We start from the raw sequence: 12,596 nt of genomic DNA on the forward strand, positions 1-12,596 counted from the left end.
GGCTCAACCCTTTATGCCTGCGTGAAGCAGCAAAACGTGCTCAAGTCACCCCGACAGGTACTGCTCAGGGTAAAAACCTCTGTCAGCTGTGCACTGGAGCACACAAACACCTCCAGAGGAAATGGACATGTGCAACACATCTCAAAGAACAACAGTTATAGAAAGGTTAATAACCGTTTGTTTGTTTTTTCACCTGAAAGGAAATGAGAAGACACATCCTCTTATGCTAAGGCTGCTTCTCAATGCCTGTGTAAATGACAAACTATTACTAGTTTACATTTGGCCTTGATCTCAGGGTAGGTTGATAATAAAGCACCCCCTTCTGCCAAAATGGTACAGTTTACCAGTTAATATTCACTCACGTTGTCTCAGCAAAAGCCTTCAGTTCTCACAGAACAGAAATTACTCCTGGCTGTGTTTTATATATGCTGCCAAAAATGTTTTCTATGTCTTGAATGACATCAGGATCTTTTTGCTGAGATTGTCAAACTCACTGAAAGAAGGTACATCCATCCATGATCTACTTAGAGTGATGCCACATTCGTTTATCAGGATGTTTATTTAGTCCTCCTGTGGAGCCAGATTTTAAAAGTGATAGGAAAAAAATGAAATCTTCTGTATATGCCAAAGATATATTGGTAGCTTACGGTAAATGCTTCATGATTATAGATACTACTTCATCTGGATAATTTACAGTAATTAATTTTTATGTTTGGGTTTTAACCAAACATCCAGTGAGAGTGAACAGCTCAGAATGTTTGGTAATAGTATACCTAAAGTCCTCCTTCTCTGGGTGGCAAGTTTGAAATCCAGTCCAACTTGGGAGTTATGAAAACTTGATGCCACCTAATGGTGGCTATCTGACTTCTGCCCTGTGTCCCACTCCTGCAGTTGACAGTAATTGGCTGTAATCAGCAGAGTGGCCAAGACTGAATGGACACAGAAACTGAACTACTCTGTCATCTTTGCTGATGATTCTTGGAGTATATGTCCCCCTGGGTATGTGTGCATGTGTGTGCACCTGTGCACTCTCAATTGGAGACTGTAAAGCAGTGTCTGCAGACCTGCACCTGTGCAGAGCAGCTCTTCATGCTCCCACTCGAGGCCATACAGGGAGGCACAGACCTGCCACCACTCAGTTTCTTCTCAACCACCTGTGGCTCAAGATGGAGTGCTTGGTGTCTGCTCTTCTACCGCTTCCCATCCTCTCTCACTTATTGTAAATTTCTCTTTTTATTTAGTTATGTTCTTATTTTCACATTTTTATTAATTTCAACGCAGTTGTGCTTCCACCGCCCTTCCCACGCTTTCAGGGTTTTAGTTTTAGTGCTTCAGCACACCAGATTATGCCAAAGACCCTGGTGCTTGAGACCCTCCCTTGTTAGCCTAGGGGATGATATGTTTGATTCTGAGGTCTCGGTACCTACCATCACACCCCTCTGAGTCCATTTACTGGAGAGGACCTTCCAGAGACCCAGCAGGCCCCTTGAGGATCTTTCCTCTATCCCTCTCCTTCTCAGTGGGCTTACTGGAACCCTTGGGGGTACTTTGGTGAACAGTTTTATAGGGTGCCACTAGAAATAAACGCCCAACACCCAGTGGTATTGCATCATTCACAGGCACCAACAGACCATCCTCTGGTGCTGTGTGCCCCCTAGGCAGCAAGAGAAGTACAGGAGGAGCAAAAGCTGCAGATTGAGGGAAGCTCGCCCCCAGCAGCCAAGTCCTCCTCACTAGATGAGGCAGTAATGCCACCAACATCCTCTTCTTCTGATGACTTTAATCTTCCAGAACCTAATGAAACTCCTGGGAATCCCTTCAGCTCCCGCTAGGAGAGGTCCAGGAGTCTCCACATTCCCTGGTGGACATTCTAAATATTACTTCCCCAGGGGAAAAAAAGCCCTACCAATTAATGAGGCACTGTTATTGCCTGCACATATTTTATGGGAAACGCTGCCACTATTCTGCCCAACTGCAAGTGGGCAGATTAAAAAAAAATTGTATTCCAGCCAAAGGAATGGGGTATTTATTCTCCTTCCTACCCCGAGTCCCCTGGTGGTGGACACGATTAATGTAAGAAACTGTCAAGCTCACTCCAAATCCTCTGCTTCAGACAAAGAGTCCAAGCGATTATACATCCTGGGCAGGAAAACTACTCCTAGGTGGCTCTTCAACTTTGAGTTGCAAACTACTAGGGCTCGATGATAATATATGATTTTAACATTTATTCTAAATTCACACATTTAATTTAATGACTAGCACAAGACCAAAAGGACTAATTTCAGTCCCTCATCTCTGAGGATCAGTTGATTGTGAAATTCTCCCTGCAGGCTGCTTTCAATGCCACTGAAATGTCTTCTAAATTCTTAGCTACTGCTGTGGTTATACAGAGACCATCTTAGCTTGGAGTTGCCAACTTTCTAATCCCACAAAACCAAACACCCCCACCACTTCCTGAGGTCCTGTACTGCCCCCTTCTCCGAGGCCCTGCTCGTTCCATCCCCTCTCCCTCCGTCGCTGGCTCTCGCACACCCTCACTCACTTTCACCGGGCTGGGCAGAGGGTTGGGGTGCAGAAGGGTTGAGGGCTCCAGCTGGAGGTGCAGGCACTGTGGTGGGGCTGGGGATGAGGGGTTTGGAGTGTGGGAGAGGGCTCTGGGCTGGGGCAGGAGGTTGGGGTGCAAGGCGGTATGGGTTTTGTGCTGGCAGTGCGAGCTCCGGGTGGGGCCAGAAATAAGGGGCTCAGGGTGCAGGAGGGGGTTCCAGGCTGGGGCCAAGGGGTTTGGAGTGTGGGAGGGGGTGTGGGCTCCAGCTGGGGGTGCATGCTTTAGGGTGTGGCTGGGGATGAGGGGTTTGGGGTGCAGGAGGGGGCTCCAAACTGGGACAGGAGTTTGGGATGTTGGGGGTGGGGGGTGGGCTCTGGGGGGGGAGTTTGGGTGCGGGAGGGGACTCCGGGCTGGGGCAGGGGGTTGGGGTGCGGGATACCAGTGGCACTTACCGTGGCTCCCAGGAAGCGGCCGCCAGATCCCTGCAGCCCCTAGATGCATGGGTGGTCAGGGAGGCTCTGTGCGCTGCCCTTGCGCCCACAGGCGCCACCCCGCAGCTCCCATTGGTCGCAATTCCTGGCCTCCCTGGCCACCCATGCATCTAGGAACTGCAGGGACTTGGCGGCTGCTTCTGGGAGCCACGTGGAGCTAGGGCAGGCATGGAACCTGCCTTAGCCCCTGACCCCTGCTGAGCCGCTGAATGGACTTTTAACAGCCCAGTCGGCAGTGCCGACCTGAGCCGCCAGCGTCCCTTTTCGACTGGGCATTCTGGTTAAAAAAAAAAAAAAAAAAAACAGACACCTGGCAACCCTATCTTAGCTCCAGTCTTCTGGACTCCTGAGAGAGGAGCAGAGTACTGTTGAAGACCATCAGTTTGAAGGGCCTAAGCTCTTCAGTATGGCACAGACTTTTTGCTCCATACTCTTAAAGATTCAACGGCAATGTCACAGTCTCCGGGAATTTGTGTGTCTGTAACAAAAAGACATTTTAGCAGATCTCACTGTGCCACTACCACCACACAGGATTTTCCTAGACCTTTGGAGCCTTTGAGGAGGAGATCCAAACCTCACAAAAGGGGACTACCCCTTCTGCAGCCACCTAATCTGCATCTCCTTCTAAGAGAGAGTTTTGACAGTTGATTGAGGACATAGAGCAACATATTTCCTCAGACTCTCTACTGTACAATTCTACTATCCTCTCTTCCCCCCCCACCCCCGCCACCCTTTTTGGCGACAGACTGTCCCACTTCCTACCTACTTAGAAGCATATCACCTGAGACAAGTGGATACTGGAGGTGGTCAACATGGGATATTCCATCCACTTCCACTCTATCTCCTCCTTCCCCTTCTCTCTCAAGGATTTCTCTCACGAGGAGATCATTAAGCAGGAGATCCAATCTCTCCTACTCTTGGGGCAATTGAGCCGGTTCCCTCTGTCCCCAAGTTTGTCAGAAGATGGTTCTATTCCAACAATTTCCTAGTCCCCAAGAGGGTGGATACTAATCCCCGATCTCAGAAAATTGAATACCTGTGTCCTTTCACAGCATATCAGGATGGTGACGCTAGCCCCATAATTCCATGCTTAGATCTGGAGACTGGTTTGTTGCCCTCAGCCTCCAGGACACTTACTTTCGTGTAGCTATCCACCCCTTCCACAAGCATTTCCTATATTTTGTAATAGGGTCAGATATTAGCAATACTGAGTCCTCCCTTTTGGGCTCTGCATAGCCTCGAGAGTCTTTACAAAGGTCCTTTCAGCAGTAGTAGCCCACCTACGTCAATGGGGCATCGCACTATTCCCATACTCTTTATTCTGCTAAATCTGATCAGAAGAATTGTTCGTTGTTGAACAACCTGGCTGGGCTAATCTGAGGTGTTTCCATCCAGTAATAGAATAGATTGTTTCTTACACTGAGGAGTTTATTTTGCATTCAAATTTGGACTGAGTTGTCTGTCTCTGTTAACAGAGTTTGTCATGTGAGAGAAGAGAGGGAACAACTGAAGAGTCTTTTCTCCTTTAGATACAGCCACTATGACTTGCTGATGTGCTAGAGGAGGTGCAAGTTACAACCTGTGATTTAGACCCTGATCCTTTTGGCATGGAGTTCATTATCATTGTCTACCTAGGGAGATAGGAACTACCATTCTGCATGAGACCTGTGATCCATCTAGTCCAGTATCCTCTCTCCAACAATGGCACCTATCTGATGCTTCAGAGCAAGGTCCAAGAAACCCCACAGTAGGTGGATAATCTGCACCCCAGGAGAGTCTCCTCCTAACCCTTAAAATATAGAGATTGGTTTAAGGCAGGGGTCGGCAACCTTTCAGAAGTGGTGTGCAGTGTCTTCATTTATTCACTCTAATTTAAGGTTTCACGCGCCAGTAATACATTTTAACATTTTTAAAGGTCCCTTTCTATAAGTCTATAATATATAACTAAACTATTGTTGTATGTAAAGTAAATAAGGTTTTTAAAATGTTTAAGAAGCTTCATTTAAAATTAAATTAAAATGCAGAGCCCCCCGGACCAGTGGCCAGGAGCCGGGCAGTGTGAGCGCCACTGAAAATCAGCTCACGTACCGCCTTTGGCACGCGTGCGATAGGTTGCCAACCCCTGGTTTAAGGCTTGAAGCATGAGGATTTATGTCCTCTGTATCTGTGTTTGTTGTAACTGTGGATATTCTTGTTATCCATTTAAATGTCTAATCTCTTTTAAATCTTCCTAAATTCTGACATTTTGTGGTAATGAGTTGCACAGTCTTATGATGTGCTGTGTGAAAAAATACCTCATTTTATCAGTTCTGAAGCTGCTGCCCTTTAATTTCATTGAATGTCTCCTTGTGCCTGTATGAGGAGATAGGGAGAGTCAAAGTTCCCAATCTGCTTTTTCTATACCAGTCAATATTTTGTATACTGTTATGTCCCCTCTCTAGAGTTAAATCATCCCAAAGTTTTCAATCTCTTTTCATAGAAGAGCTTTTCCATGTCCCTAATAATTCATAGCACTTTTCTTTGAACTCCCTCTAAAGTGCCTTAGGGAGGCCACAATGTCAGTTTGTCTTAAAGAACCACGTGTTCGCTCCTTACTCGAAGTATCATATGTTGACACCAAAAAAACTATCCAATATTGCCCTATCTTGAATATTGTTTTTTTGGGAGAAGTTTGAGAAAGTTGTGATAAGGCAATTCCAGCAATATATGGAGTCCTCTACTCTCCTTGGCCCCAGTCAGTTAGGTTTTGGCCCTGAAGTGTGGTACAGAAACTGCACTGATTGTGTTAGCTGATGACTTCCTCCTAGCAATCTACACATATATGCTGATTATTTAGATCCCCTTTTGTACCACTGACCATGAGATTTTATTGACACCTGTGAACCTTGGAAGAGTAGCTTGGCTCGTTCCTGAGAGTTTCCAGAGGGTAGTATTGGGCAATTACAACTCTGCTCCATACAGTCCAAGGGAATATCTTCACTTACTGGGGATCGATGCTGCTGCGATCGATGCACCGGGGGTTGATTTAGCGGGTCTAGTGAAGACCCGCTAAATCAACCACAGATCGCTCTCCCATGGACTCCAGTACTCAACCGGAACAAGAAAAGTAAGGTAAGTCGACGGGACAGTGTTTCCCGTCGACACAGCGCAGTGTAGACGCTGCAGTAAGTTGACCTAAACTACGTGAATAACATAGCTCGAGTTGCGTGACTTAGGGCGACTTACCCCTGTATTGTAGACAAGGCCTAATGGAGTTAAGGAGGTAATAATTGGTAGTACTGCTGACTTTAAAGGTTGAGACAGTAGGTAATTGGATATTGGCTTGTTTTGTAAGATGTGTAATTTTTATATTATGTCTGTGCCTAGTGTAAAGAACAGGCATATATTTGAAAATGTAAATAAATTAAATGATAAACTATACAATTACAATATTTTTAAATAGCATCACTTACACTTCAAATTATTTTTAATAAATTTATCTATATCTGTTTTTGATCTGTTTGTTACTATTCAGTGTAGGTTTCTGGATGTTTATTAGAGACCAGACCAAACATCTCAGACCCAGATTTCATCAAGATTTTCTGTACAAGGTTGAATGGGGTCTTGGGCCATGAGTAGGGCTCCTAGATGGTATGGTAATACAACAAATAATACCTAAATCGTTAAAAATTCACATTGGCTGCAACCCAGTGCAATATGCAAAATAAGCAAGAGATGGTATAATTTGTGGTCCAACTTTGCCTCTTCCTACCATCAAAAAACAGCTCTGATTTTACATACTAATTGACCAGACCAACACTGCCTCTATCCTATAGATTCTGCTGCTTTTCTGATGAATGCTAAAAGCTGGTTGCAATGATATAGGTACATATGTTAAGTGTGTTTTTATATCTCTTCCTAGCCAAGAAGTATAAAAAGGTTACTGGCAAAGAAATCTACTCAGATACATTAGAAAGCACACCCATGCTGGAAAAAGAGAAGTTTCCACAGGATTATTTCCCTGAGGTATGTACAGTCCGATGGAGCATTCCAAAGTGTAAGGGTCCGGTTCTAGTTTCTCTTGCACTGAAGACTTCATTGGTGTTACTCCTGACTTAAAGTGGTATGAACTCGATCATCATCAAGTCATAAGCCTCTAGTTTTTTTGTGTCTCCATTTCATAGAACCTATAATATACATTTTTGTAAACCTTTAAGTATATTTATCAAACTCAACTGGAGTTCTATGTTTAAACAGTTACATGTTGTAAAGAATTTATTATTTATAGGAGATTCAAACAAACTTTCCTTTGTGTATCTTTTTCATTTTATGTATTTTTTTAAATGTTGTTGGTGAGGGGTGCAAACATGCTGAAAATATTTAGTAGTACATTAGAGTTCACAGAACAGGCAGAGTCCAGATTATGAATCCGTTCTAGGCAAATAGGTTTTCCTCCTTAAGTGGATGGGACGTAAGTAAGTACAACTGGGTGCCATTTAAAACCACATCTGCTTTGCCACAGTGGTGTGGTAATAGCATCTTTTATTCTGTGTAGGAAGATACCATGGTTACTGCAGATACTAGGGGAGGTATATGTTGAATTTTTAATAGTGCCTGTTGTATTTGCAAGAACAGCAAATAACTTTCAAGGATACACGAGTATATTTTACTTCCTTTAAAAAAAAGTTATTTATTATTACTATTTCGACACTGATTTTGTGATCTTTATGGTGGTATTTTCTTCCCAAAATAATGACTGTAATATACCTGGCATTGAAATTGAAGTCCTGGACAAAACCTACAAAGTCAAGCTAAGGGCACTGGGGGTTTTGGGGGTACCACATGCAAACCTAAATAAAATTGCTGGATTCATTTCTGTTCTTTGACATTGAATTGTATTTTTGAGATAGTACATTTTACAGGAGTGCACAGAGCATGGAATAAGCACTTACTGTTGTATGGATTTTAAAAATCAAAAGAATACAAATAAACAAAGTCAGTTCTTACTGACTTTTGTAGGTAAAATGTGAAAATTACTTAAGTTCAGTAGTAACTGAATTTAAAAATGAAATCAGAATATTTGTAAATATTTGTGCAGGCATCTAGCTAGTTCATCCATGCCTGGGGAGAGCACTGCCTAAATATTTAAGGGTTGATGGCATGAAGATCACCCCATTTGATGTATGATTTTTAGCAAACATGTTCTCATTTATAATGCACATACATCTACTGAGAATGTAAACAGAATTAACTGCCTTTTTGATAACATTTTTGGTTCCATTGGGCCTCTTAAAATAAAAATAAATGTTAAATACTTACACTAGGAGTTTGGTTTTGCTCTACTTGAAGGGGAGCATTGGTGGCTGTTCAGAGCATTTTATTTAATTATTTTTCTCCATCACTGATAAACTGTAGAAATGGCTGGGTGACAAAAGAAATAAGACTGATTGATCCATATTAAGGAATTATTTCATCATACTATTGAGAGTTTTGAACAGCAGATTGTTAATGGATAAGGCTATAAGAAAATCACAGGCCATGGTTGTGTGGTGGAAACTGCAGCTTTTAACACACACTGCAACTTTTTATAGTTACGGCAAGTGTAAGTGAGTGGCGTTGCGACCTGGTGCACAGGATTGCAATGCTACTCAAATCTGTCCCAGCTACCCCTTTGTCATGACCCAGTAGGACCACTGGTGGAGGCAGACAAGGAGAAGGATGGGACTGGGGACCCATGCGGGTCAGAGGTGGATTCCCGGGGGGCTTGCCCCACTCTCTGCCCTGGCTCCATACAGACTGCTGCTGGCACTCAGTGCTGCTGGCACTTCCCTCTCGCTTTGCCTGGGGCAGTTCCACCTCTAGCAACAGCAGCTCCTGCTCAACCTTGAGGCCTGCACCTTCCACAGTGGATGGGCTCAGGGAGGCCCTGGTGAGTGGGGACCAGGCAAGGGCTGTGACAGGGGCTGCTAGTCCTCCACAGGGCCTTCAGGGGTATCTGAGCTGGGGCCACCTTTAGGGCACAAGGGCTCAGGTCCCCACACTATGCCCTGGAAATTGAAGGAATTTGGGGGAAGGGGGAGTTATCCAGCCCCTGTTGGAGAGTAAAGGACCCCGTTGCCAACTCAACATCTAGTCAGTTACAAAACTAGAGTTTTGTAACCTGGCCACCCACTCACACCTGAACCCCCCTTACTTCTGCCCTCAGGGGCTCCCATATCTCTGTCCTGAAGACCCCCACTTCCCTGCAAAGCCACCACACTTCTACTTTGAGGGCATTTCCACTCACACTTGCACTTGCCCATCATGATGGGGGGGGGGCGCTTTTTTTTTTTTTTTTTTTTTTTTTTTTTTTTTACTGTACTTGAATTGAATGCACCAAAATTTCCACTTTAACAAACTGTGGCCACAACTTCTGGAAAAAAATAACCATACATTACAACTTTCTTAGAACCTTATCCCTGGAGCATTTGATGTTAACCATAGAGAACTTGCTACTCCCTCAGTGCAGGCTTCTACTTATTTCTACCTGCTAAATTACATTAAAACATATCTGAAAACATATTAAATATTTTCTAATTTTATTTTTCTAAGTCAGCAATTCCTGTAGTTGTCTAAAGGATGTTATGGAGGTGGTGTACGAAAAAGGAGAAACCACTGGATCAGACTTTTTTTCAGGGTTTAGGCTCTGTTTCTCCATACAACACAATATATTATAATAACGTTGCTATAGCTACACTTCGGCATATATTTCCACTAATTTCAGCCTGCGGTATGGCATACATACGGCAGGTACATTTTTTTTTTTACTTGGCAAAATTTGAAAGTAATGCTAGACATTTTTAATATGTAGTTAAATTTTATGTTTCTTGTTCTCTTTCATTTTAAGGCAGAAAAAGGAAAAATCTACAAAAAGCCTACACTACATCTAACTTAAGCTTGTATATTTACAGCTGAAACTAGATCACTGTGTTTAACCCATTTTCCTCTTACCCACACATTGGTGATTAGATGGCCTTCAATAAATAGACCTCAAATAGTGGGTATTCTGAAAATCTCTTCTGCCACAATGAGATGCATGAGAAACGTATCAGTCTTCACACTAAATTTCCAGGCTTTTGTGTGTTTTAGCCAGACTTTTATCATTACATTAACTTTTTTTGTATGTGTGAATTGGTTTAAGACTGATTTCTTTTCTTTTTATTACTGCCGCTTAAGGATGATCTAAAAGTAATTACAATGATTGAGGCATAATGCAATTCAAAATAATTACAGCCCACTGCATATAAAACTAACAAAACTTTCTGTGTTGATTTATGGGTCTTCTTGGCTGGGCATGAATCTGAAATGATGCCTTTGGGAGCAACACTGCAGATAATGTTAGGCCATTTAAAAAAGCAGATTTGTGTAGTCTATCAGGGCAGAGTAATGTTTTTTCCCCCATAGTGAGAAATTGGTTGTTATCATAGATCACAGATACTGCTCAAAGCTCTTATGAAAGATGAATTAATTTCACTAATGCTTTAATGCAAACCTTTCATGGAGAAGGCTGTATGGTGATAACCTTACTGCGGTCTCTCCTTTCTCAATGATGATTTATGTCGTCTTTTAGTAGATGAAACTGCCCGTATTCACAATCCATCTGCTGGCTAAAGGAATCCTATTAACAGGAGATCTGAGGAGAGACTTAATATTGTAAGGTGAAAGATGTGGTATTCCTTTCCTGGGGCATGATTTTTGTTTGGCTGTTTGGGGGGGGGGGGGGGGGGAGTGTCTTGTTTTAACATTTAGATACTTCTTTCAGAGAGCACCGATGATCTATATAATCTTTACTCAATTTTTGTGCTGTCTTACAAACAGTGAATCAGCTAACGAGTAGCTTGTTTAAAGTCAAAGCCAAGCTCGTTGCTTTAAAAACTGCAGGCAATTGTCTGTCATCTTATCCCTGCCTATAGTTCTTTTCTCAACTGTGTTCCTGGAAGTCCCTTTTTCCCTAGTATTTACAAACAGAGTGTTTGGCTCTGTTAAAGACCAGCAAGCAACCAAAAGGTATTGGATTGCAATTTATACCTCAGACTGGTGAGGGCATTCAGGACCACACTTTTTTGTTTATCTGTTCTAGCTGTACTTTATGTGCTGTGCTGTTTTAGGCCCTAATCCTGCAAACATTTTCACACATTCTTAATTGAAACAAGTGAGCCACTCCTGTGAAGTTAATGGAATTACTTGCATGTTTTCAAGCAAAGCACTTCCATAACTGTTTGAAATTGTCCTATTAGGCAGGGAGATGGTCTTGTGGTTTAAGCACAGGCAGGCGAATTGGGAGAGGTGGGTTCTTGTGCTGTGCTGTCCTGTCTCTCTCTAATTTGCTGCATGATCATGGACAAGTCATATAATCTTGTGCTTCACCTATCCCAGGTGTAAACTGGGGATAACAATATCTACCTTAGTGGGCTGTTGTGAGGTGTAATTCATTAATGTTTGTAAAGCATTCTGAAAGCCTTGGAGGAAATGAACTATAGCAGTGCTATCATATTTTGTTCTTGTCTGACCTACAAGATAGACACATACATTCCCAGTCCTGGCAACCCTAAATTCCCCTGTCCTGTTAAAAGGAAGTGCATTTTTTAATAGGAATGTAGTTCTGGGTTGTGGTTTTTTAGTGTAATAAACCATGGAGAAGCAGACAAATCTGTAGGACAGGTGAAATACTAAGGCTCCAAAACTGGAGTGAGTAATTATAAGCTTGTGCTCATGCATTTTTTAAGTTCTGTTCTCAAATACTTAATTGTAAGTTCGTGATTGCAAGTAATTATTTTTGTTATTTTGGCTGTAATTATAGGCCAGAGAGCTGCTAGCACAGAACTTGCATGACTGCAGCTACTGGTAGGGTCAGCCTCTTCTTATTCCCAATCCCTTCTTCTGTGACCTCCAACTCACTAGCTCTTTCCTGGTTATTTAACACAGAGAGGGGACCCCCCCCCGACCTTTCCTCACTCCATGCTCTTGTCCTGATTGCTGGCACAAAATGCATGTAGGCCGCTTTTATCAGTTTGAAACACTTAACTAAAACATCCAATTAAAAATAATTAACTAAATCAGCCTCCCTTTCATAAGATGCATTTGCCAGCACCACAGGGAGGTAGTCACAGAAAGGCCTCTGGCAGATGAGCCCCCTGCAAGAAGCTGCCTGTGCAAGCAGAGAGAACTGTGGACAGAACTCGTCTGACTGTTGTTTTAGTTTCCTTCCAATGAATATGATCCACAGTGAAACTGTTCAGAGAGAAATAATTGGGTTAAGTAACACCTAGACGTACTCAGAGCACTTTTATTTGTGTCTCATTTGATATGAATAGGAAGAAAACAGGAATGTGAAACATTCTGAGCCTATCCTGCACTTCTATCAAGAACATTTTACGCTGCTGTCAATATGAGGTTTATTTACCTACAGAGCCGGTGCAAGGAAGTTTCGCGCCCTAGGCGAAACTTCCACCTTGCGCCCCCCCCAGCCCTGCAGCAGCTCCCCACCCCACCCCCGCCCTGAGGCGTCCCCCCTGCGGCAGCTTCCCCCCCCCCGCCCTGAG

The 12,596-nt window shown here is 43.1% G+C and overlaps 1 protein-coding gene across 1 annotated transcript in view; it reads left to right on the forward strand.

Annotated features, from left to right (window-relative positions):
• Positions 1–12,596, forward strand: part of INPP5A (inositol polyphosphate-5-phosphatase A) — a 366,757-nt gene that overhangs the window by 263,814 nt on the left and 90,347 nt on the right. The window contains exon 5 of the mRNA XM_029911375.1: positions 6,938–7,041. Coding sequence (XP_029767235.1) covers positions 6,938–7,041 — 104 coding nt within the window. The remainder of the gene's footprint in view (positions 1–6,937; positions 7,042–12,596) is intronic.

The sequence above is a fragment of the Terrapene carolina genome, unplaced genomic scaffold (genome assembly GCF_002925995.2).
Source record: "Terrapene carolina triunguis isolate 2854851 unplaced genomic scaffold, T_m_triunguis-2.0 Scaffold95, whole genome shotgun sequence".
NCBI lineage: Eukaryota > Metazoa > Chordata > Testudines > Emydidae > Terrapene > Terrapene triunguis.